Source organism: Rhopalosiphum maidis, chromosome 2 (assembly GCF_003676215.2).
Source record: "Rhopalosiphum maidis isolate BTI-1 chromosome 2, ASM367621v3, whole genome shotgun sequence".
Lineage (NCBI taxonomy): Eukaryota > Metazoa > Arthropoda > Insecta > Hemiptera > Aphididae > Rhopalosiphum > Rhopalosiphum maidis.
In genome coordinates, this window is record NC_040878.1 from 35324445 (window position 1) to 35352240 (window position 27796).

General features: G+C 23.4%; 1 protein-coding gene across 7 annotated transcripts; it reads right to left on the reverse strand.

The window, feature by feature from the left end:
- LOC113551027 (endoribonuclease dcr-1-like) lies at positions 1–27538 on the reverse strand. 7 transcript variants are annotated; one of them, XM_026953022.1, is made up of 31 exons: positions 27230–27538; positions 26158–26207; positions 25180–25328; positions 24939–25116; positions 24183–24308; positions 21051–21223; positions 20765–20987; positions 20379–20711; positions 20175–20302; positions 19080–19317; positions 18884–19008; positions 18577–18709; positions 18278–18511; positions 18045–18218; positions 13636–13849; positions 13401–13558; positions 11399–11580; positions 11125–11336; positions 10816–11060; positions 10681–10716; positions 8963–9016; positions 7613–7741; positions 5047–5190; positions 3916–4128; positions 3718–3859; positions 3372–3580; positions 3036–3309; positions 2577–2797; positions 2339–2507; positions 1975–2047; positions 1–258 (listed from the first exon to the last, which is right to left on the reverse strand). In XM_026953022.1, the coding sequence occupies exons 2-31, from the start codon at positions 26173–26175 to the stop codon at positions 84–86; spliced, it is 5082 nt and encodes a 1693-aa protein (XP_026808823.1). In that variant the 5' UTR covers positions 26176–26207; positions 27230–27538; the 3' UTR covers positions 1–83. The 7 variants fall into 7 exon arrangements, with proteins under 7 accessions (XP_026808823.1, XP_026808822.1, XP_026808824.1 ...); XM_026953021.1 differs by having other exon boundaries at positions 10816–11063; XM_026953023.1 differs by lacking the exon at positions 8963–9016 and having other exon boundaries at positions 10816–11063.
- Between the last annotated feature and the right edge of the window lie 258 nt (positions 27539–27796).

The following is a 27796-nucleotide window of genomic DNA, read 5'->3' on the forward strand; positions in this document are numbered from 1 at the left end:
AATTAATATTAATTTATAATAGGATCTTAAAAATTAAAATATATGAATGCTTGAAGAAAAAAAAACAATAATAATTTGAATAGTTATAACAACATTTTTTTCATATTTTTTAAGGCCATTTTGGCAGCAGCAACCTTGGCTTCTTTTTTATTCTGACCAAAACCATATATAGCTATGATTTTGTTGTTCAACATTATCTCTAACTTCATCATGGTTCCTAAGCCTTTATTCATTGCTTCGGCAGAAACATCAGGTTTACTGTAAAATAAATACTAATATAATAATATAATATGCATATATTATTAATAATAATAATAATATTAATTAATTTTTTTGATACTTGAATTATTGTTTTTATACATAAAATCAAAATTAATACTTCTAAATAATTAAAAATAAATATTTTTAAATAAAAATTTAGAAATTTTATTTATTACTCTAAATATTATTAGATTTCAAGATGCTCAATGAATATGTGAATAATGTTTTACAATTTTATTTTTTCATATGAAAAACTAGTTTTTAGTAAAAAATGTGTCCTGAAGTTGTACAATTTGTCATTCATTATTATTATGGATGTGTTAAATTTTAATTCAATAGTAAATCATGTATGCAATGAAAAATGATTCTGAGTGGAAATGGTCTAGCTATATTAAAATAAACTAAGTTATATTTTATTATACTTTATAAGTATTGTTGTTAGTAGTTAATTTAATAAAAAAATGTGTAGTTTTTTTGTATGTATTTGTAGTGTATACAGTATATAGTATAATATATTTTTGTAAAAATGTATCGATTTTTAAATTTAATGGTAGTTACAGATAGAATATTGGATTTAGTTTACACTACAAAAAGATCAAAAATTAAAAATTTCCAGTTTTTTATTTAAATCAGAAAAAAAAACAAAAAAAATTAAGATAAGATGGGAATTTTTACATAAATCAAACTAACTTTGACTTGAAAAAGACTAACAGTAGATATTTGAAATTACTTCACAATTTAAATATTTATTTACATTTTTTTATTTATGGTGTAATCAAAATATTTTTATTTATTTGAGCTATTAATATGAATCAGACATTTTTAAAATAATATTGATTAAAAATTATTTACTAAGTAGAAAAACTTGAAAATTGAATGTAAGGTTTTATATAAGTTGTACATTTATTTATTACAAAATATTAAAAATCTAGTCACAATAATTTTTTATAAGCATTTCTATTTAAAATGTTTACAAAATTTATCAAAATTGTAAAAAATTGCTATAATGTAGTTAAAAATTCATAAATACTTTTTATATTTAAATTTTAAAAATTTAATATAAAATTCCTCATAAGTATTTCACACTGTAACTATAAAATGCAAATATATATAAAGACAATTATTTTAAACTACAACTTTGGAAGTAAGTTGTTTAATACAACGACAGATAATAGTGTTAATTGTTTTTTTATAATTCAATAACATTGTTTGTGGAAATTTAAATCTAACATAAATTAAGAATTTTACTATACGCAATGAAATAAAACATGTAGAGCAATTTTAAAATATTATCTATTTATAACATTAATTTATTCATCCTGTGTTACAGTAAAGTGGTATTGATTAAAAAGTTAATAACAACTATATTATTATAAAAATTAGATACTAATAATATAAATTATAGAAAAAATTATATCAACCTACTGTGATATTAAATGTTAAATTAATGACTAATAGCTATATATTTTAGTAACAACTAGTCTTCGCTCAAAATCATTTTTCATATATATCATTAAGTTCAAATTTAACATACCTATGACAGTGACCCACCCAATACCTAATATACAGCAGAGTGATTGATAAATTTAAATCTAATAAAAATTGTTTTTTTAGTGAATATATGTTTGAAAAATTGTTTTCAATATTAATATGTAAATAGTAAGACCCATATTAAAATAAATAATTTCAGTTAATAAACTAAGCAGTACAAACCTGAAATTCGGTTGTAATTTGGTTTCATGTAAAATACGTATAGGATTTTTAGGAACATTGGTACAGAATTCTTCTGCAAAACAAAAATTATTTATAATTAATAATGATGTATAAAACAATATATATATATATTACAATTTAAATAGCATTAGATCTTTATAAATGATATACTGATACTCTAATAATGTACTAAGCTTTGAAAACATTTGAATAAGTTAAATTAAATGTTTAAGTTTTCAATCAAATTATTTTACATTATGAACATACAATTTGGAAAAAATAATATTATTCAAACAAGATTTATTGCTTATTTTTGTATAAATAACATGATATTGTTAGTATAATGTAATATATATTAGCTTACTAATTTCATTTTCCAAAAATCTATAGCAAATAGTCCACACAAAATTTAAATCTCTACCACAATCTAAATAAATTGCAGCAATTAGTGACTCAAACAAGTCTCCCAATACTTTTGGTACATCAACAGATTCAGCTGCATAACAATCACTTTCTTCTATGAGATATAAAATCTATAAATATATAATACATTATACTATTTGTATACTACATTGTATTAAAAAAATTAAATTAAATTTTACTTCTTGGCCAATTTTATGATTGTTTTTTTGTTGATGTTCATAGAAACGATCTATTGCTTCAGTCATTTGAATAGACTGAGCTAAGATAAATCTATGCAGTCCAATTCTTGCGCTCAATGAAGCAAATGTTATGTTATTTACTAGTGAAGATCTAATATCAGTTATTTCACCTGGAGTTTTGTTATAGCAGTGTTCTATTATATATGTTGTAATCAAGAAATCTAAAATAATATACAAATTAAATATATCATTGAAGTTCATTTAGAGATGAAAACTTTAGATTTTAAAAACAAATTATAACTTATAATTAATCTTTTTTTATCAAAAAATATATTGCCTAGCCATATAAATAAATAATACATAGCTATCAATACAATTTAAAAAGACAAAGCAATGTTTATTGAATAAACATTATATATATTATACTATAATACTTTGTATAACCCAATAATAACTAACCAAGTATAGCATCACCGAGAAATTCAAGTCTTTGATAACATTCAGTAAACCCAAAATGATAAGTTGGATGAGTTAGAGCCTGAGCTAATAGATGCTTATGTTTAAATGAGTAACCAATTCTTCGTTCAAGTAGTTCATATCCGGGCAAAATTTTTGAAAAATCGTGACTTTCGAAGATATTTTCCATTGGTTGAGGTTTAAATGCATCAGTGAATTGTTTTGGTATTATACCCAGACCTTGAAGGACCTTAAAACCCACTTCAACTCCACATTTCTAAAATTTAAACAAAATGTGGTTAAAAAGAAAAATAACATATTATTATACACAATACTCACATATACATAAGTACCAATCAATGACTCTACACAGTCGGCAACCATTTTATCTGAGACTGACTGTTTGTGTATAAATAGATCAGATTGTGAATGACCGAATTGTGGCGTACTATCTTCATCATCACTTTCTGACATTGGCATATCAGACAATTGCTTAAATTTTATGATTTCAATTTCAATTTCCTTCCAAGTTTCATTTGATAATATTCCTATAATTAAAATAAGCGTTAATGTAACATTATTATATTTTCATAAAATACAAATAAAATGCTTTAAAACTAAAAATTAAGAAGGAAAAAAAACCTAATAATTAATACTATTTATTGATGATTAATTAATATTTTACCTGTAATTTGATTGTCTCTAGGAACAATTATCCGATGTAGTACATCTGATTGAACATGACCCTCCTCAATGATTTCTTTTAATTTTTGAGGAACACCAAAGCATGGAGGTATCCAATCCATGTTTGGATCAAAAACATTTACCTAAATTTTAATTTTAATTAATTTTTTTTTTTTACAAATTTTCAATCTTTAAATACTATTAAATAAGATCCAAGATTTAAATTCCTGCCAGCATACAACAAATTTCGATTTCCAACTATTTTCATTTTTAATTCAGTAAGAACTCCTTCATTATCTAATGGAAATGCATCAAATAATACCAATGATACAGCAAATTTCAGGAAACTATCACCGTATGTTTCCATACGCTCATAATTAAACATATCATTAGCAAATGGCGGTGTTATAACCTAAAAAAAAAAAAATAATATATATAACAATAAACAATCCATAGTTATAAGAAAAACTGTGAATAAAAAGGAGAAGGTTATAATCTGGTTTTAATAACTAGACTCTAACAAGTCTTCAATTAAGTATAACTAAAATCAGTAACCTAAAAGCATAATTATTTAAAAATTTTTTTTTATTATTATTCAATACATATAAATATATTTTTTTTCCTAGCAGTAAAAAATAAAAAAAGATTAGATAATTAAGGTTGATTAAGGTTTATGAAAGCATATTTAATTTAGTTAGGACTTTTAAGACAGTGATTTTCAACCTCTTCTATTCTACGCCTCCTTTAGAAATTTTCAAATCTCGCGCCCCCTCCTATAAATTAAAAATATTGAATATATATAATATATAATTAAATAAATACAAATTGTGCTTGGTGATGATGGCAAATTGTGCCTCTTCAAAAATGTGTACAGCCCCTCCCCCCAAACCAGTTTAGGAAACGCTGTTTTAGGAGGTCAAAATTAAAAATGCTCAATACTTGAATTACAAAGTTCTCTTTTTAAAAAGCAGCAATTTCAAACTTTAAAAATTAAGTTATGTAAGTATAACAAATATAAAGTACAATGATCAAAATATGATTGTTCCATAATATTCAGCATAAAAACAGTTTTTCGGAATGTTAAGAGAAATACAATTTTAGAGAATTTTACAAAGATGAATTGGAATCCAGTTTTTTTGAATAATTTTCAATGAAGAAAAGGGCTATAACTTTTTAATTAATTTTATATTCTGTGTTATTAAACACATTTATAATACAAATTAACTATGAGTGTGGGTTTATATTAAACTGCATTTAATAATTTTAAATAGATTTGTAAGTGCCCAATTTTTATACATGTATTATTTATTAGTTAAAATATTGTTATTACTTTTAAAATATCACTCTGCTTAGGCCCAATTTTTTGTTTTGAAACTCCTTTGGATAATGGACTCAGTATTGGTGATGTATTGTTTGTTAAATTTAATGTGTTCATCTCAGTCAACACCTTTTGTAGTATATTCTCCATTTCTATCTAAAATAATTTATTTTATTTTATTTAATTCACTCATTCAATCATATATATATATATATATATATAAACATATATTATAAATTACTAAATAACATTTAAAAGGCAATATTTCATAGTAAAAATATTGTTAAACATTTATAAAGTTACCCAATAATAATAAAAATTATTTTGTTTTATTCCACATATGATAAATAAAATATTTTTTATAGTTACAGCCTATAATGTCTATCAATTAATTTAATGTTTATTTTATGACAGAGATAATCTTTAAACAAATTTAAAATGTATTGAATCTTTGTAATACTTAAAAAGTATTTACATGGTAATGTGCCTATTTTAAATATGGTTTTTGATTAAAGTAAGTTTTATATAAAATCATATTTTAAACACTGATTAAAAATTGTGTATTAATTATCATAATACGAGAATTATTTTTACTTAAAATAAATACTATTTTATACTGGCAAAATATTAATTTATTAATGTAATAACAATTATATTGCTATTAATAATTTAAGATAAAAATAAATTTTGAATTTAAAAATATAAAAATAAAAATATAACACAATTTATATAAAAGATTGTGAAGATATAAGAAAAAATATAAATAATTAACATTTTGTGATTTTAAATATGATATAATATAATATACCAGTGGTTTTCAACCTTTTTGGGTTGGGGACTCTTGATTTTGAAGTAAAATATATAACTCCCAAACAAATAATGATAATAATAAAAAACATAATAATAACAGGAAATATTTTTAGTTTTTACTGTGGGCACAGCTCCCTTATTAATAATTAATGACACCCCCTGGGACTGCGACACACAGGTTGAAAACCACTGATATACCCTATTTCTTAATAATTTTTTTATTTCTAAATGTCTGGTTGTTGTAAATCAGTCACTTTAACCTATTTATCTGGTTCCTTGAATGTAATTATAAAAAATTTCTATTGTAAATATGAATTATTTATTAAAAAAATTCAACCTTTTTTAGTTTACACATAGATTACATTATCAATTGTTTTAAAATGTACTAATATAATAACCATTAATCATTAATTATTTTTATAAGTAGATACTTAACATTCAATTTTAAAAATGTTCTATAAAAACTATAAGTAAACACATTTTTTCTTAGTTCTTATATAATATTATATAATAATAATAAATCACTATGATTTATCTGTGCTAAATTAAGTAAAGCTAAACAAGCGTTAAATTTGTGTATTTTAACTCAATTCTATCTTATAGGGGTAACCTCAAGCAGTAAACAACTTTTGTTCAGTTCAGATATTAAATTCATTAATGAAATCGATTTTTGTTACTGACAATTTTCCAGATGAAAAATTGCTTTACCGTATCAATCTTATCAAAATTCATGTTAGGTAGTTGTTAGAATAATAAAATGATGCTCCCAAGAATGAGACATTTGGAGTGTGTAGCCAGATTCATTGACACTGTAGTGTGTAGAAGCTCGCTAACCTGAGGTAACTCTTATTTGAAATACAGTATAGCTTATTACTTTTACTAAGAGAACGCTGCATCAGTAAGTATTGTTTCTTAATTATGAAAATACAACATTCCAAATTTATGCTAAAAAGAAACAATTGTGTGTTGTTAGTTTTATTACTTATTAGAGTGAATAAAATAAATAGTATAAAGATAAGAACATTATCTTTGTTGAATTGTTAGTTTTTTTGATATTTTAATTTTAAAGTTGAATATGAGAATAATTAACTTAAATATTTACCAAGGTCATAACTAGTGACAGATTCGAGGGGTTTGGATCCCCCCCACAAAATTTTAAAAGTAGAAACATTTTAGTGGTGTACACAGTTTATTGACTATAAAATTTCAGCATCTATATTAAAAAAAATGTTGGAGCCCCCCAAATTTTTATTCAATTATAGCCCTTATATTTACAATACTCACATCTTGCTTAAAAATGAAAATATCTAACATTCAATTAAAATATCAAAAAAACTAACCTTGGCAAAATACACTTTGTTTGCATTACTGTTTGCTAAATTTCATTGTGAATATTATTTTTTGTATAATTCACTCTAATATTAATGCTAAAAACACATAATTGATTCTGTTGAATACAAATTTGATATGTTGTATACTTATTGTATGTTTGTAAGACGGAAAAAATATGTGTAGATATGGCATCCTCTTATAATAAATAAACTATACTTGTTTGATCAGAAAAAAGTTATATTATAGTACATAATACACATAAAGTCAATCATTATAGAATTTTAATGTGATTTTAAATTTTTTTCAAAATATGATGGGACTTGGAAGTATTAAACAAATAAAGGCACAAAATCCAGAAAATTTGAATTTCATTCAAAAACAAATAACGATATAACATATTATATTTATATTGTTATATAAAACATAATATGCTTACAAAGTAATAAATGTTGAATTCAATTAATTTTTGAAGAATAATTGGCTCTGGCATTGATTGTATCATTAATCTATTGATTTCTTCAAGGTGTTCCTTATCATATGATGAATATCTACGTTTTTTGCATTCCTAAAATATAATTCAAATTTCAAAATACTGAGAATTCGCTATAAATATAAATCTTTAGACCCATTAATGTTCATGAAGGTAACATTTGACCTACTTACATTGAATAATGACAATTATATTCTAATAAAATCCTAACATTATGATACAGTAGAACCTCATTAATCTGGATTAATTGGGACTCTAGGTTGTCCAGTTTAAAAAATATGTGTATTGTAGATTTAACCATTTAAGAATATGTATTATGATATAGAAATACATATTTAGTATTAAATAAATTATGGATAACATGAATGACAATATGTAATTGGTATTTAATTACAGTATAATTGCGATAACATCTGGGACATTTGTGAAAATAGCCTTAAACAGGTATCTAGATTAAGCCAACACTGGTCTAATAGGGTCTGAATTAATCAGGTTCTACTTTATTGTCAAATAAATATTACCGTTATATCTATTCAAGCTTTATCTTTAAAAATAAAAATATATAAGATACAAAGAATAGACATAAATTTAGTATTAAAATTAAATACAAGAAGATAAATATCACTCATTAATATTAGTTAAACTTTTAAACAGATTTTTTATAATATATTAGCATTTATCATTAAATTCACTCAATTTCAGAAAGTTCACTTGAAAATTGAATTGATTCATAAACATTCAATGTGTAAATATAAATTTTTTTGAAAACAGAATTTTGAACTTATTAATATTGAGTTCTTTTAAGAAAAAATACCTTTAATAAAGTCATAGAATTGTGCACTTTCTCAAAGTCATAAAATATGCAGTGTCATATTCTTTGGGCACATGTTGATAAAAAATTTTGTATAAAAAAAGAATTTTACTTGAAAAACTTAAAATTCATTTGAGTTGAAATTTCTAAAAATTTGAATATCATCAAATTAACATTTTATTTGATAGAAGTGATGTTCTTGTGCAGTTTGTAAAATATAAATTTAAATGTTTATGACATAATTTCTAAATAATGGGCTCACTATAACAAAAAAGTTTAAGATACATACATTTTGATATTTCTTAAGGTATACAGTGTACACATTAGCCTATGGATTATAAACTGTTTTAATATCAATGTGTCAATATAGGAAATTGTCAATTAAAGTACTTTAATGGTCATGAATATCATAATGTACATAAAAACTTAAAAGAAACACCATGCAAAGCAAATAAACAACAATAAAGTATCAAATATTTGTATACCAATTTATAATTTGATTTTCCATCTGGTGATTTGTATTTCGATTTTGAATTAAACTGCAATATAAGTAACCTTTAGAACTTAAAAATAATCAATAATATCTATACATACATACTTGGTTATAAAAAATAATTTTCACTAATAATAATTATTTAATTATTAACACGTTCACGGCCATGTGTCAACCATAGTTGACATAGGGTTTTTTTTACATAAACCCATGTCAACTATACTTGACATGGGGTTCATTGTTTTGTATACAGAATTATTGGAACCTGGTTTATTCTATCAAATGTTATGATACTATGGTTTTTTTAAACACTTCTCTACGAGTCTAAAGATGTATTTGGTTTTTAAATCTGACTACTAGATAGCGATATAAGTAATATTCATTGTAGGCATTTTATGTTGTGGTTTTTTTAACTGATTTCTCAAATTATGTCATGGCCATGAACGTGTTAAATAAAATCTACTACAACTTATTAACTCTGATGAATTATATTTTAGACTTCTATAAAACATCATTTGAAAGTGCTTAGGACCTTAACGTCAAAAGTAGGGTGGCCAGACGTCTCGTATTAAACGAGAAAACACCGTATTACAAAAGTCTGTCCCGTTGTCCCAATATAAGCATTAGGGATGCTAAACTATCCCATTTTTTTAAAAATATGTTGTTTTTCAGATAATGTATACGAATATGTAAAGAAAATTACGTAAAATTAAAAATATAATCTTCATCAATCTGTATTAAATGTCAATAAAAGTATAATTATTTTCAAAATAATGTGATTTTTGCTATATTATTATGATAACCGATTTATAATGGGTCTAGGTCCACATAGAGGTGATGACGACTACGACGTCAGGAAACTGGGAAACAGTTCAAACATCATTTAAATCATATTAATCTATATTATTAATAATTACTACTAATAAATATTAAAACATATTTATAACTTGTAAAATTGTGATCCAATAAAGTAAAGTTTATTCACAATATAAAAATTAACGTCCCATATTTTTGTATTTTATATGACTGGCCACCCTAGTCAAAAGCTAAACCCACTTGTGTTGTCTTTGTTATACAATACCCAACATGGGAAATTGTACATTTAAAATAATCTATATAACACTGGTATTCTAAAGTTTAAAGTTAATAAATTTATTATAAAAATTTAAAAGTAAGAATATTATATACAAAATCTAGAATATCATCTAAATTCTAAGAAAATTCTAATTTAATTTTAAAATTGAAATTAATACATCAAAAAAATTTTAGCTAGGGGACCGCTCTCGGTGCTATTCTTATCTTTAAATTTGATGATATATCAATTCAATCTAATATTAAATACAACAAAGTTAAATAGATTATTCTGAATGTAAAATTTTTCATGTTAAGAATTTATGAAATGAAGAAAACATCTACGAGTATGATAATGGATATTGATATAATTTATCACTAAAAGAAGATTAGCATAGATTTCATAAATCTTACCTAAAGTTTATAAAAAAATTAGTCATATAGGAAAAATATTTAGGGTGACATTTAAAATTGGTATTAATATAATAATAAAACTATATAATTAGTATATTAATAAATAGGCAGCATTATAAAATACATCTGACCACTTAAATATATTATAACATTTGATTAGAGCCTGAAATTAACTGAAAAATATAAATATATATTGAAATACTAATTAGTTATTAAATTACTAACCTCATTTAAACTGGATGAATTTATATTTTGATCATTCTAAAATAAACATTCACTTTGTTAATAAACAATAAATACATGAGTAGATTTATAAGTATAGTTATAGAAAGTATAGAATAGTTATGTATTTTTACTCACAATATTATCGTTACTCTTGGATTTATTTACAGCGTACATAAATGTATGATAATTTAGAACATCTAACATTGTTGTGTTTTTTTGCCTTTCAATATCAATAGGAAAATTGTTTGAATTCCATTCACCAACCATATTATTGCCATGAGAGTTTTCTATGTATTTTAATGTTTCACTAATTGGCAATAAAATATTTTTCTTTTTGCCTTCATGAAAACCACTGAAATCTTCAATTTTTACTGTATCTTCTGCTAACAAAATAATAATAAAAACATAAATTAAATAAAATAATTAATATTATATTTAACTTACTGTTTGTATCGTCTTCTACTTCAATGTTACATATAGAATTAATTTTTATAAGAAGATCTTCAGCCAATAATAATTTATCTAATCGATATAATATAGTTGGTAGCATTAAAGCTTTTAACCAATAAACTGATGGAAATTTATGCCAAGTACAAAATTCTGGTATAAGTATTTCTATATATTCACTTCGTTTATCAACTTTTCCAGTAGAAATTCTAAAAACAAATATAAATATTATTTATTTTAAAAAAATTCTGTATTATTATAATAATATTACCTTGGAATTAAATAATTTATTTTTGATACACCCAATGATTTAACTTTTATCATAGGTTGATTTTTATGAGTAATATGAATGCTATACTTGTCACTAAAGTATGTTGCATATGTATCATACTCAGAAGTTGGAAAAGAACTTTCAGGTGTCATATCCAAATAAACATCAGTGACAATATATCTCTAAATATTATAAATATAAAAACCAACAAGTGTTATCAATAATGTTGAAAATTATAATTCATCTAAATAATACAAATAAGTTTAAGATTGATTTTATATAGTAATAGTTGATCTGTACAGCATTGCCTGTGACAAATAAAATAAAGACAGTACATTTATTCTGTCTTAATTAAATACAATTATAATGACTATAAAAAATTACAAGTTATGCATTGTCAACAGTTATATCCATTAAACTTTAGTCGATTAGTCCAAAGATTAGAAACTGTCGAGTACGTACTGCTCAAGCCTGTTTGAATGAAATAATTGATCAATGGGAAACAAAACTAGCATTCAATTGAAAATGCTATACCTATCCGATCAAGACAAACTTTGTGCGTGGATTTGAATCTTGCTACGTTCAATTATAATTATAACCTTAATAAAGGGTTGTTTTAAAAAAAATTTTCGAGATCAAATGAATTTTCTTCATAAAGTTGAATCAAACTAAGATTTGTTCAGTATTACATACTATAGTATTATAGTACACTTATTAAGCGATGCAAAAAAGAATTGATGAAGTTATTTTAGAAAAAATACAAGATTTCAAAATTGATCCAGGCTTATACGAAGTGGTTACCAAAAATATGATTTGTGGTCCATGTGGAGCAATAAGCAACAATAATTAGTGCATGAAGGACAGCAAATTACGAAACGCTATCCTAAAAGACTTACATGCTATACATTTCAGCATTTAAAACGGTATACTAGGTGAAGTAACAACGTATAAGTCCATTGACAATGTGATGAATCAAAGTGATGTTGTCAAATATCCAGGATACCTTGAATTCACACGATTTGCCAGGTATACCACAGTACATTTTAACTTTAAAAATTGATGTGCCTATCATTTTTCTCCAAAGCATCGATCGACCAAGACTTTATAACAGTAAAAGACTTTCTATAAAAAATATGATGAACAATGTTGTTGAAGTTAAAATTTTGAATAAAAAATTCAAGGGGGAAGATGTACTGTTCCCATGTATTCTAATGATCCCAACAGATATGCTATTTGAATTCAAACATTTTCAGTTTTGTTACTTGCTTTTATAATGACTATCAATAAAGCACAAAGACAATCGCTATAGATGTATGGGCCAGATTTAGAGAATATACGTGCGTCTCGCACAGATAACTATACAAGGCTAGCTCACACGTCGAAAAACCTTTTGATTTATTCGTATACGCGCCAGATCAATAAACAAAAAATATCCACAGACACTAGATTAAATTAATTAAAATTCTTTTCAATAAAACAACAAAGTATAATGAGTTTCAGAGTTCATTATATTTTCTGTTTTCTGAGATCGCAGCAATACGCAACCAGGTCAGCTATAGTTATAAATATATACAAATATGTAATAATAGTTAAAAGTTAAACATTTTAAAAGAAATAATATATTATACTTATTCACTAATATTAAGATTGATTTGGCTATAATATTTTGATTTATAAATGAGTTCAAAATAATTTGGATAATTTGAATTTAAATAATGCTCTTTCATAATTAATTTTCAGGTTATGCAATAATTTTATAATGTCAAAGATTTTCTGATCATCAGACATAATATACAGATATATCACTTTTTTATGGACATATTATAGGTATAACTAGTCTGACACCTTCAGTAATCCAACAATTTCTTTTCACTTTTTCTTTAACATAGATGAAAATAAATCTTGTTTAGCACCCTCTCAACATTTTGGATTTGTTTTAAAAGAAACCTATGTATTTTACCATTTTTATATGGGTTTCAACTAATAGTAAAAGTATTATTACTTGTATTGGTACTATGTTTCTGTACCACGGTGAAATCACATTAGGTATTTTAAGATATTCTTCATAAAATTTAGAATTTCTTTGTTCCATTGTAGGTTCTTCTGTTTCAACAAATTTGTCTATATTGATAACATTCCAATCCAACTCATAAATATTTTCTAAAATACAAAAATATTAAACCATTTTTTTTTAAATAATAATAATAATAATATATATATTGTATTAAATATCAAACCTGCAAAAGAAATAGGAACTACTAAATATGAATTATCTTCATTATTATAATTTCTTGCAATAAAATCTTTTATACCCAATACATCCACAAATAATTTATTATGGAAATTTTCTAGTTTCTTATGACTTGTCTGGTCAAGATTCATTATTTTAACATTTACTATTATGCTAACATTAACATTACCAAAAGGTAAAAATATAGGAAAATTTGATACCTGTATAAGAGATAAAAACAATAATTGTTAATACAATTATTTAAAATTATAATGAATATTGGCAATTTAATTTTTATGTATTTAGGATTTTAAATTTAGAGAAAAATGAAGAATTTGTTAGTAATACATTTTTTTTTAGATATTAGGTATTACATATTTATTTAATTCTAGTAAATAAAAAATATTAGTGAGCAATATCTAGTTTAATATACATTTTTTGTATAACAAATTAAACTAATATTTTAGCAAGTACTACATCTCATTTTTTATTTACATATATTTTTTAGAATAAAGATTTAAATAATTAAATAAATAAATACAGAATATTATTAAATAACTTTAGAGAGTAGAAATATTTCATTAAAAAGACGGGAAAATGGATAACACTTTACTATATAGTAGGTGTCAAGTAGGTCACTGAAATGGATGTGTTAAATTTGAATTTAATGATAAACTGTATAAAAAATATGATTCTTACCAAGGAGGTCAGTTAGCCTATATCACTAAGTATATTTCATACGGTTTTTGATATTTTTACTAAAGTAATTTATTTTACTATTAGTATTACAATAGGTTGATTTATTTTTTGCCAAAATCATTGCATTTATTAATATGTAATTAATACTTTTTATTATTATTAAATAAAGGCTTCAACATCACAGGTTATTAGCCTAGAGCAGTCATTTTCAACCTTTTTTTTATTCATGTCATCTTCCTTTAGATATTAGAATTAAACATTGTATCACGCTAACATCAAAATAATAAACAATCTTAACTATATACTTTAGAATTATTATTTTATTAAAAAAATAAATACAGTACGCAGAAAAATAATAAGTATATACTTTATTTGAGTTGCTGGATTTAATATATATTGACACTTTAAACTGGCAAATAAAAAAATATAAGAGCAAAAATAATAATGATTTGATGATTTGTATACATGTAATGGAAAATTTGACCTTGGAGGAGATATTGTGCAACCCTTCAACTAGGTATATGTTACCCTTTAACAACATGTCACTCTGGTTGAGAACCACTGACTTAGAGTATTTAAAATTTAAATAAGTAAATAAAAATAGAAAAATACTGTTTATGTATCTTTAAGAATTAAAGATAAGGATATTAGAATTATACAATGATAGAAATAATTTTTAGATAGGTTTTAATTAAAAATATAATGATTTTTATGGCGTTGTTTTCATTTAAAGCTTCTTTCATGTTAGATTGTATGGAGAGATTGGTTTATATGTTCCAGTAATTCATGCAATTTTGAATTATGCATTTAACGGAAAGATCACTTTGGTATTTATCATACACGGGTAAAGGATTTTTGTTGATGAGAAAAGTGACGAAGAAATGTTAAATTCTAGTTATTGTAATAATAACTTCCTGTCGTCCTCTGAAGTGATGAGGAAAGAGCTATTTTTTTGTAATTTTCTTAGTTGTTTTACGTTTATTAGTAAAAAGAATAAAGTCCCAATAATTTTGCCACAAAATGTACATTTTATTTTTGATAGATAATTTGATGGCATTATTCAGTAGATTAGTGATTGTTGGATAGGAGATTATTCATTATTTATTAATTATTATTAACATCTCAGTACCAGTTATATTTATATGTGATGGTACTCAAATAATATTTTTTTTGGATGTTTTGGATAGTTTCATTTGTGAAGGCAGAGGATTTTGAAGAGCTAGTAGAGCCCAGAATAAGTCATTTAAGATAAGTGTATGGTTTGGGGTGATTATCTTGGCTAATATGATTGCTTCATAGATAGCTTGGATTTCAGTTAAGAATATATTAGTTTCTGGTGGGCAATTGTGAAAGATATTGATGTTGTTTTGGATATGTAATCGCAGAGCTGACTATTTGCATCGATTTGGATGCATCAATATACATATTGTGATGGATAATTTCATAAAATTGTGAGGTGATTTTCCTTGGGTATGATAATAATTTTAAATATATACTATATTTGTAATAGTATTTTAGAGATTTTTAAATCATGATGAGTGACTTCATGTTGTTTCCCCCTTCCCTGTATAGTGATAAAATGTTTTCATGATGTTTATTCGGATATTGCTGGTTTGTTGTCAAAAATCATTCATAGTAAAAGGAAAATGTAATAAACAGGAATCAGAGAATTGTTGATGTATAATAAGATATTTGCTTTTGGCTAGTATGAAAAGTAGTGCATTGACTTTTAACAGCAGAAAATTTAAAACCTGTTTTAAGTGAACAATTTTGGAGTATATTGAGTGAATTTTATGATATTTCTATTGTTGCTTTGGTGTTATGTCATTTTACTCCAGTATATGAGGAGGAAATCAGCGTATAATAAATGTTTTGTGAATTTAAGTATATTTTTAAAAATATCAATGATAGCTAATACAAATATTGTTACACTAGTATAGTATATAGTACTATTATAATACTGCTGTATAATTTCCAATTTGGGTTTTTGAGACACTAACGGGGCAAGTGTATTTTGGGTAATTGATTTAGAATATTTATAGATATTGGCCAATTGTCAGTGGTGCTGTATTTGGTAAGGACTTCTCATTATATAATGTATTGTAAATCGTGATTATGTGTTTTCCAGTAAAACTAGTTGTTTAAAATAATGGGGATATCATAATTTTTTTTTTTATGAAACTCACAGAGATAATAATTGCAAGTATTTCATATTTTAATTTAATTTAATATTTTCAAGATATTATTTAACTATAATATGAACTTATGTACATTGTTTTAGATTTAGAGTATTTAAAGTGAAGTATTATTTACTCAAACTGTAATATAATAAATGCAATGTTTTTAGAAAAAAATTGTTGTACCTACTATAATATTTAAGATAAAATAAATGATTTTAATAGCATATTGTGAAATATACTTGATACAGATAAGTACCATGGTACTGGCGTTCCCGTTCAGAATCGTTTTTCTTAATTAATGATATATTATAGAATTCAAATTTAACACATTCATACTGATGTCCCACTGGACACCTAATACTCTTAGCAGAATTAGGCAAAATATTATCTAGATAATTATTCGAATGACTTTTTTTAAAATTATTTGAATAATGCTTATATAAAATACAAATATATTGTAGGATGATTTATACTTATTTTTATACTATACTAGAGCAAGTGATTATTTTATAACAAGCTATTCATTATTTCAAAAGAATTGATGTTTTTAAAAATAAATTTTTATGTGGTTTTTAGTTGTTAACCATTTTAATTTCACATATTCTAAAGCAGAATATTATATTATTATTTTTTTTCATTAAATAAGTAAAATCCATAACATCAATGGCCATTGGGTAGAAGTATATTAGTAGATAAATATGATTGTTATAAACACTATGTTTTATATATTTTAAGGTTTTGGTATTATATATTTGTATTTCAATATATAAAAATTGAATTATTATTATTATTATTATTATTTTATTAAGCATTAGCACACTAACATGCTATTCATGTACCATGTAGTTGTGACATGTAGTTTTTGTAATTGGGCATAAAACATATACCTATTATCGTAAATATAGGTACGCAAATAATTAGATCTCATACATTTTTATAAGTTTAAATATCAAGCTGTTCAGATCAAACTGCCAATAAACCAACTTTTAATCAAATCTGAACGCACAGTATTTTGAAAGTAGAACAATTTATTTATTTATTTAAAATAAAGAAAAATGTATACACTTGATATTTAATAATTTTTTTTTTTTTAATTAAACTTATTTTATTTATTTTGAGTTTGTTCACATTTATTGCACTTTTGGTTTTGGCGGTTAACAACGTATTGGTCACAATTGTCAAGTTTTTAAATATAACGATCCGGCCTGGAACGCCATGCTTATACCCTATTATCTTTTAATTTGAGACCGATTGCTATAAATCGCCAAGATCAAACAATAGCTCTATACAAAAATAAAAATTATCTGTTTAATATTATGATAACTATTGTTTTAATTACCACAATACCAACCTACTAAGATAAAATTACTGAAAATCTTAAAATGTATAGAACAACCATGTTAATCTACTAATATATTGTTTTCCCAATGGTCATTGATGTTATGCTTATGGATTTTACTTATTTTTTTATATAATATAAATATAGTAAGTAGTTAGTTTACTCCTATAAATCAAAAATAAATTGTGGGTAACTTACTTGTGGTAATTTATTAGAAGTTAAAATTCCAAATTCTTTATTTAACTTTAATAATTTATGAAATGTTTCATATTTACATTCTTCCAGTTGGATATAATCAGGAACACAATGTAGAACGTGTAAATATGATGGTTTATTTACTTGTGGATAAGATCCGTGCAAGTGTGTTGGACTCTATACAATATTCATAATTTTATTAACCTCAATATAATATGAAAAATACAATAACTTACTTCAATATGCACTATCCTCTTCATTTTATTAGTTCCTGCTTTTAATTTATAATTACTTGCTTCAATATCTGTCTCATCCCAATGTGGAAACCATTTTAAATCGCTAAATACAGCATTATTTTTAATACTTGTAGGCAACAAATATTCATCTAATGCTCCAGCCTTATACAATTCAATACATGCATTAAATGCTGCACTTTTTTTAGCATTTTTTTTATTTGCACAAAATATTCCCTGAAAAAACAATAATAAACATATGATTAATTATAATAACTTATGTATTTATACAAAACTATTACATCAATGGGAGTCTTAATAACACTATTGATTGGCAATTTTAGTTTGTATTTTTTAAACTTGTTATTATTCTGGGCAATATACCATTCTGGAGTTAAATCTGTAAATCTATCTTGAGGTAAAGAAAAACAATACCTATAAATCATTCCAACAAAAAAATATATTGATATATTATTACTAATCTACTATAATTTTAAGAAAATATAAAGATACTTGTTAAAGGTATTTTTTATAGCATATTAGCATCATATTTCAACTTTTGATCAAAAAACTATAAAAGGAAAATGATTATATTTTAAAATAAGGTACCTATTAATAATACTTATAGCAGCTTCATGAGTTAATATAGCATGTTTAGTTTTAAAAACTTCTATCATATTTTCATCATTATTTTCATCATTATTTTCATCATCAATGTCATTATCTACTAATACCTAAAAAAAAAATATCAGTAAAATATAATTTCTTTCTAAAATTAATGACTTGTAAGAAATTTTTAGTATACTTTAATAATTTCTTCTTCCATTTTATTATAATCAGATTGAGTTTTTTCAAATTTCACCTGATTTGGCACCATAACAATAAATTTACTTTCAGCAGAACGAGCTCTTCCTTTAGATTGTATATAAGAAGGAAAATTTTTAGGAGAATCATATCTAATGACACAATTGCAAGTTTGTATATCAACACCTTCCTCTAATACTTCTGATGTTATGAGAACATTAATAATGTTATCGTTAAACCTAAAAAAAAAAAAAAATTAAACGATTATGAATTATTATATAGTTTAGATAGGATAATTTTGCAATATATATACGGAGTGTCCCACGAAGATCTGGCAAATGAAACAACTTTTTTTTTAATCAATATTTAAAAAAAAATTTTTTTTAAATATAATTCATAGACACTTGCGCTAAATTTTTAGTTTACATTTTTATTTTTTAACGCTGAAAATAAAAACTAAAAAATTGATAAAAAAAATTTCCAAAATATTCAAAATTACCAATTCTTGAATCTAATTAAAAAAAAAAAAAAATTAGATGGTAAAAACATTTATTTAAGTCTAGTAGCTGATTTTTTACAATTTTTTTAAATATTAATATTCTTGTTCAGTAAATTACGATTTAGTTTATGTAAAACAATAAAAAATAGTTAGATTCTAACATGCACCTATTTAAAAATGTTCACATAAAATATTTTAAAAAAGATTATATTTTTTGAAATTATAATGCTTCTAACATACACTAGACCATAATTAACCTAACAAGAATATTGATATTTAAAAAAATTGTAAAAAATCAGCCACTTGACTTAAATAAATGTTTTTATCATCTAAATTTTTTTTAAATCAGATATACAAATGGGCTATTTTGAATATTTTGGACATTTTTTTAATACATTTTTAAGTTTTTTATTTTTGGTATTAAAAAATAATAAGTAAAAATGTATACTAAAAATGTAATGCAAATGCCTATGAATTATATTTAAAAGAAATTTTATAAAAATATTGATTAGAACAAAAGTGATTTCATTATTTTATTTGACAGATCTCCGTGGGACACCCATGTTATAGATTTATAATATATTGATTATAAAATACTTTTTAATAATATCATTATTTTGTTGTTTTTTATACACCATTTCTTTACAATCAGGACTAAATATTCCTCTTGCACCAACTATAAACTCGCATATAATATTTTTTTGATTATATTCATGAATAAAATCCTGTTAGAGAAATCAAAAAATAAATTGATTAATTATTAGAATTAATAATAAATTATTTTGTTTTATTCTAATGTACCTTGATATAATGGTATAATAATTTAGCAGTTGTTCGGCGATCAACAAATATTAAACAAGTATCAGTAAATTTTATAACAGATAAAAGTTCCATTAATTTTTTCAGTTTTGGAGATGTATTGTTTAATGTAGTTGAATGACCTTTGTGAATAGATGAGTGTTTATTCATAAAGTCAAGTATCATTTTTCGAATTATAGTTAATTCTGATAATACTAAAGACATAATAGTGAGATTTTTCTTATCAGTACATGTTTTTTTTTTTTTTTCAATTTCAACCAAAAAATGCCAAGTTGCTAAATATGCAATATATGCTCCTCCATCATGAAGATTTACCTAATAAACAATTTTGTTCATCATTTCTAAGAAAAAAAACTTTAAAAATTTACCTCTATATCAAGAAAATAATTTGCAAAATTCTTTGAAGGATTTTTTTGATTATCCAAATAATAAACTTCATTATTTTCTTTAATTGGTTCAATTTTGGTAGGAGCCTGAAATTTTCTTAGAAGATATTTGATTGTTGATATTCTTTTAGTGACAGCGTTCATTTCATCTTCCAAAGTATACTCATCATATAAACTTATAAACTCTTTTGGGCGTGCTGAAAAACTGCCATTCTTGTCATTAATTATTTAGAATTATATTTTTAATAGCTTTGTTTTTAATAATTACATTTGAATATTTTCATCATATTTAGTCTTTATAGTAGCATTAAATGTAAGTTGCAATTTGGTTAATTCTTCTCTGACATTTTTGGTATTTGAGTTAATCAAAGTAGCAGTGAGTCCAAGAATACGAGGACATTCATCTTTATTTAAATTGGAATCATGAAGTACTTGCATTATCTGATTTATATAATAGATAAACAATAAAAATAATAAATAAATTTTAATTTAATTATTTGTGTTATGTGTATTACAAATTTAATTAATGTTTTGGTTAATATAATAACAATAATGTGCAGTAGGAGCTGCAAACCAAGGTCATTAGGTCACATATAATCGCTATTTTCCCAACTCGACAACCTAACGTATTTTGACGTATCATGGACAGACGATGCACTGATGCAGACTGAGCTACATACTAGTTGATGTATACTTGTTACATAACTCGATTAAATTTTAGGAGTATAATAACAATTGTCGTGTTTTGATGTTTTTAAAATTTAATTTTTTTTATATAATAAATACAGTTTGACAGATACTGTATTAAAATGAATTAATTATTATACATTTTCACTATTATATGTATATTAATTTATACGGTGTGCGCACACCTAAGCACGAGCCGTTTCTATCAATAAGTACAATGTAATTTAAAGCAAAAAACAAAAATAAAATATTAATTATTAAATCAATATTATACTATTACTACATTTTGATAAATTCCACAAATTCTAATATTAATTATGAAAATTGTTTGTATTGCCCATGTTTACATACAAGAATTAACATTATAAAACTATTAAAATTTTCTATTTTCATTTTATTGAACAAAATGTTAACATAGAGAATATATATATATTTCAACATGCCTTAAGACCTGTACAAGTAACAAATTGCTATAAACAGGACACTCAAGTATATACATTTTCATATTAGATCATACAACAATTTGTTTCAAGATAAAAGTATTTAGAATTATTACATTTTATATGCATATTTATGTCGTATTTTTCATAATTAATAATCATGCATTTAAAATTTGCATTTTCATCATTATTTTACATTGTATGTAATGTAATATACTATATACATTCTTTTTAAATAAGTAATCTAATATATAGAAACTTCTAAACGTTTTTACCAATATTTTATGTGTGTGTTTAAATATGAAGAATGGAATTATTTGCAATGGTAATTTAAAAGAATATGTAAAATTTAGATTTAAATACTTATAATTTTGTATTTTTGCTAAATAGTTAAATGCTGAAAGTTCTTTAAATAAAAAAAATTTTGTATTTTTATGCATTACCCAAAGTAAATTTTTTGATGAACCTGTAACTGGTGCGAATATTAAAATTTAGAAAGATTAAAGTCAATAAAAGATCAAGTGTTGCATCAAGTTAATGACCAATACCTATCAAATTGACAGTTAAAAGAGGAATGAAAACAATCAGTATATACAAGTAACTAATTTGAAAATATTCTTCAGAATACCAGAAGACAATAAATAAGTTAAGAACATTATTAAGTCATAACTCATAACTTAAAATTCTTAATACTTATAAAACAAAGTAACAGTTTTATAATAATTTAAAATAATATTGTGTAAGTAAGAAGATAGTATATTAAGATACAACTTAATTTTATTGTATCAATAGATTAGGTTATGTCAGCTATGTCAGCTACACATTTATTTAATACTATGTAGGATTAGTAAACAAAATTGTATTTTGCTTATTTAGCCATTTTTATTTTTATATTTATTTTCACTTTTACATTTAAATTACTTTTTTGGATTTTTTTCTTATTTTAGTAAAATATGTTGTATCTATAATATTTAAAAGATTAATATTTATTTTTAAATTATAATGTCAGTGAAAATGAATCAAATTGGTTTAAATTAAGTTTTACGTAATAATCAAAAAAATTAAAATTAATATGATCCGTAAAAGAAATTACATGTTGTAGACTTTTACTACTATTTGAAAAATTTTTATTTATTCATTGGTCTAAAAGAGTGAAACACAACAATAATTTAATACACCATAAACCAGAAGAAATAATTAAAGTTCATTAACTAAAAATTGTACAAATTTAGTCCATTCTTTACAGTTTACAGAATAACTAAATAAATATAAATGCAATATCCCAACGTAAATGATCTTAATTCAATTGTGAAAAGTAAAATAAAAATAAAAATTCTCTCTATACATTTAAATATTTATATAAATATCATACCTACTTAATATAATAAATTAAAAATAACAAAAAAAGATCTGATAAATAGTTCCAGAGTTTACCCTGTACAAAGATTTTCATTTCACATTTATAGTTAGATATATGTGTCCCAAAAAACAGGGTACACTTTATCACTCATTACCCTTTAAATATTTTTCAATTCTGTTTACGAGACGTTAAACTAGACTAATGGATTATAAATTCCTATGACTTACAGTTTTTTTAACTCATGTATTTTTATTTCATAAAATAATTATTTAAGAGTTATAAATTTGTATTTACATATTATGCACTTTCCTAGCAATAATTGAAACACATTTGTAAATATATTTTTTTCAATTAGTTTTTTGTATTGCCTGTAAAGTATTCTGTCAAATATTTTTTTTCCAGTTGGTTCTTTAAGTTTGACATGCCTGCATTAAAGTGATTTACTCCTCAATTACAAAGAATATGAAAATATATAGATATTCTACTATCAGTAGAATGACTACCTTATTTCCTAATTTTTTTTTTTTTTAATTAATTTATACCAATTGTTATGTGTAACAGTAAAATTATCTACTAAAATATTATTAAATTAGATGAATAAAACAAAATTAGTAATCAAATAATAAGCTTTTGACAATATATTGTTATTACAATTTATGCATTTTTTTCTTTTTAGGAATCTTTACTTTTTTAATGCTTTTTGAGCTACAACATCCCAACTTTAATAATACATAAAATATAGTAAATAATTATCAAAATTTAAGTCAGGTAACATAAATTAACTTGAATTATAAATTGCAAATTGAATTAAAAAGAAAATTTAATAAATTCAACATATTATGAATACTTTAACACCAAAACACCTAGTATTTAAGTTTTGATATTATATTTAAGAGCTCCTAAATTAACTTACTTGTTTAAATGGATGAAATGCTACAGCATGATGACATTCATCAAATATAATAAGGTTAGCATCCTTGATATGCATGTAACCATGATTCAGATTGTTCAAATAAATCTGAGCAGTCATAACCAGAATCTAAAAAAAAAATTTTTAAAAATTTTATTTATTTGAATTAACTAATGAAATAATAATATAAATATAATAATATAACTATTTAATAAAATTGACCAACCCAGTTTTGTGTAAAGAACAAATTAATTTGTTTCACTCAAAATCTAAAAATGTATGATTAAAAACATACCAAATAATAATCATAACTCATAGTACTAAAATAATTAAATTTAATTAATATAATTATTATTGACCATTAAATGATGTATTTATTCACTTTAAAATTATAATATCAATAAAACCTCTATAAGAAGATCTAGATTATTTTCTTACCTTTAAGTTATTCTACTATAATATTAGAGTTTACAACTTAAAATGGATTTTGCCGACCATAAATTTACTAGTTGTATGTTAGAAAGATGGACACAACACATACAAGTATGAAATTCTCTTAATTATATAGTATTAAAGCTAAAAGAATTTTTTTTTATACATATAGTTTTATAAATAAAATATTGTCAACTGATTTGACCAATCCACATTTTTTAATCAAACACTTTTTTTTAAAAAGATCTTTGTCTTAGAAGTAACTTGATGATATGTTATAAGTGCCACTTCTAATTAGTTCATACATATAATTATCACGGTACTCACGTGACAGTTTTCTAATATTCCATTCCAATGGTTTTGAGACCAAAAGTCGACATTCATATCCCCACTAAATGTTCCAATAGTCCATGGTAAATGCCTTCTTAAGTTATTTGCTTGTTGCATAACAAGTGGTACAGATTGGACAATAAAAAATGTCCATTTTCTTCCAAGACCAATTGATCTGGAAATAGTTTTAAATATTGTATAAATGTGCCTTATTTAAAAATATAATTTGTATATATACTTAGTTAAACAGTCTCCCATATTTTTAATAAGCATTGTAGCTATGTATGTTTTGCCACTTCCAGTTGGTAGGTATAAAATTATGTTAGATTTTTTTGCATCCTCTAAAAGCTCAAGTTGATATTTTCGAGGCACCATATCTGAAGTACCCTTTAAAAATAGTTGAATATACAATTATTATAATTAAATATGGCAAGTTTTTAATTTTTCCTTTTCTTAATGCAAATAACTGTTTTATAGGTACTATGTTCAGATAAAATTGCTTATTAAAATTATACGGGATTGAAAAGTAAAAAAATATAAATATAAAAATATAAGATGTATGTTATAATTTTAATAATAAATTTAAGTTATTGCCTATACTTAAGCAAACTGTGTGTAACCAAAATTATACACTGTAGTTAACTTTATAAATAATACTACTATGTTTTTATTTTTTACATAATTTTATGTATTATTACTATGAGAATCGGAATTTATAAGAAAGTTTCATAATTAAAACTTAATTGAACAGAAATATATGTAGCATATTTTATCAAATTTAAGTATTTTCATACATTTTATGCGCATCAACGAATATTTAGTTAACAAATAAACAAAACAGAATTTCCATTTTTAAAAAAATTACTTTTATACTATCTTTATATGGTATTATTTGATATAATAGCTTAAATTTTTCTTGAATATTATTTCATAAATCATAAATATGTAAGCAAAAAATTGTCGTTTTATCTATGTCAACAATTAAATGTTGAAATTCGTTTAGATAATCACTGACAACTTTATTAAATATAAAGACAAGAAATTTAATTTAATTTCCCACAATTTTTTTAATTCATACTTTAAATATTATTTCAAAAAAGATATGATTTGATATATAATTAAACATACGTAGTTTTTAAAATTATTTTAATGTGATTATATTTTATATTTTAATGTATAAAATGGATACTACGTAAACTAATAATAAGTATATTACCTTTGGCGGTTTATCCATTTTTGAAGTATTTGAATTAAGAAACTGGAAATCTTTAACACAAAGTATAATATAATTAAACTAAAAATGTGTACATTTAAATACTTAATGTCATTTAATTATAATAGATACTGTATATCTTAACATTATACTTCATTCAAAAATAATATAATAAAGTTATCTAGGTAAAAGTTCTTAACTGGTGGTCCGTGGACACTTAGGGGGTGAGTTTATGATTACTCAATGGTTCATGAAATATATTTTATTATATACTCCATTCACTTTTAGAAGCAACCCGAGCGGCTGACTTCTGCGCATAGACATGGATTGTTTTTTGTGTATATTACTGGTGGTTAATTAAGTAAAGGAAACAGTTATGTATGTAACCACTGAAAAAACTTGATCACAGCCTGGGTTGCTTCTAAACGTAAATGGAATATAATTTCAACTAATAATTGAACATATATAATTTTTAGTAGCAACGAGTATATTTAAATAATTAATTCAACTTGTATTTATTTTATTACAAATAAAAGTGTTTTAAATTAACATCAAAATATTAAAAAATAATTAAAATTAGTAAATTTATTTTTTGTAGTAGAAGGATGTACTTTTTATTTTAAAGTAGTCCAAAATACAGTTAAGATTAAGAACTCCAGATCTATGAAATATAAACAATTACAGTGAGCTTTAAAATAATTATTTTTAAATTTATTTTAATTGTTAAATTAAATACTCTTTAAGCAGAACAAAAAAATCTCGTTGATTTGAAATTATGATGTATAATACTTAAATACGTATACTATTTAAAAACCAAAATGTAATAAATTCATTATTAGACAAAAAAAAAATCTATACATATAAATTATTATGTTATAATTAATAATTTATAATATATCATTTATGAATAATATGTGTAATTGTATTTAGAAGTTTCCTTTAAAAAATGTTAAATCGATTAAACTAATAAAATTTATACTCAAATATTGTATTGTATTTTATGTTTTAATAGCATTTGGTGGTATGTAACATTCATCTGAATCATAATGAAAATTAATAACACAACAAAATTTACCACAAGTTAAAACAGAAGAATCCAAACACCATCTACAACGCCAAAATAACTATGGTAAATTCCGTGTTATATAAATAAGTTATAGAGTACAAATGTAGTATATAGTTTTGAAATAAAAAATTAAACTTTTGATAATCATATCATGCCATCGCAGTTCAATTGATATATTAATCGACGAATTACTGAATAAGTAAATAACGACTGTATTCCAGTTTTTCGGCTGAGAAACGGATACGGTAGTCACTAGTTAGGAACTAAGAAATCGCAAATTGGAATAATGTTTGAAATAACACCTATTAATTTTTACGATTTTACTTTTTTAGTGAGATAGTACTTAGTATTTCACATGGTTATGATAAGTTCTAACCAAAACATAACACACTTGTACCACCATAGAAGCACATAATTTCGTAATAGAACCACAGATAAATCTGTGTTAGAACCTTAACCACCACTGATAACACTCGTAAAGTGATAACAGTTAAACAGTTTTGTCAAAAGCACGGGATATATTGTTATAACAAAACGAAAAAAAATGATTTTCAATTTTCGTACATTGTTGTACAT

Coding starts and splice junctions, on each gene's coding strand:
- LOC113551027 (XM_026953021.1), bottom strand. Junction 19,009..19,079: donor TGGAAGAAGAAATTATTAAA/GTATACTAAAAA, acceptor TTTTTTTTTTAG/GTATTAGTAGATAATGACAT. Junction 259..1,974: donor AAATTACAACCGAATTTCAG/GTTTGTACTGCT, acceptor TTTATTTTACAG/TAAACCTGATGTTTCTGCCG.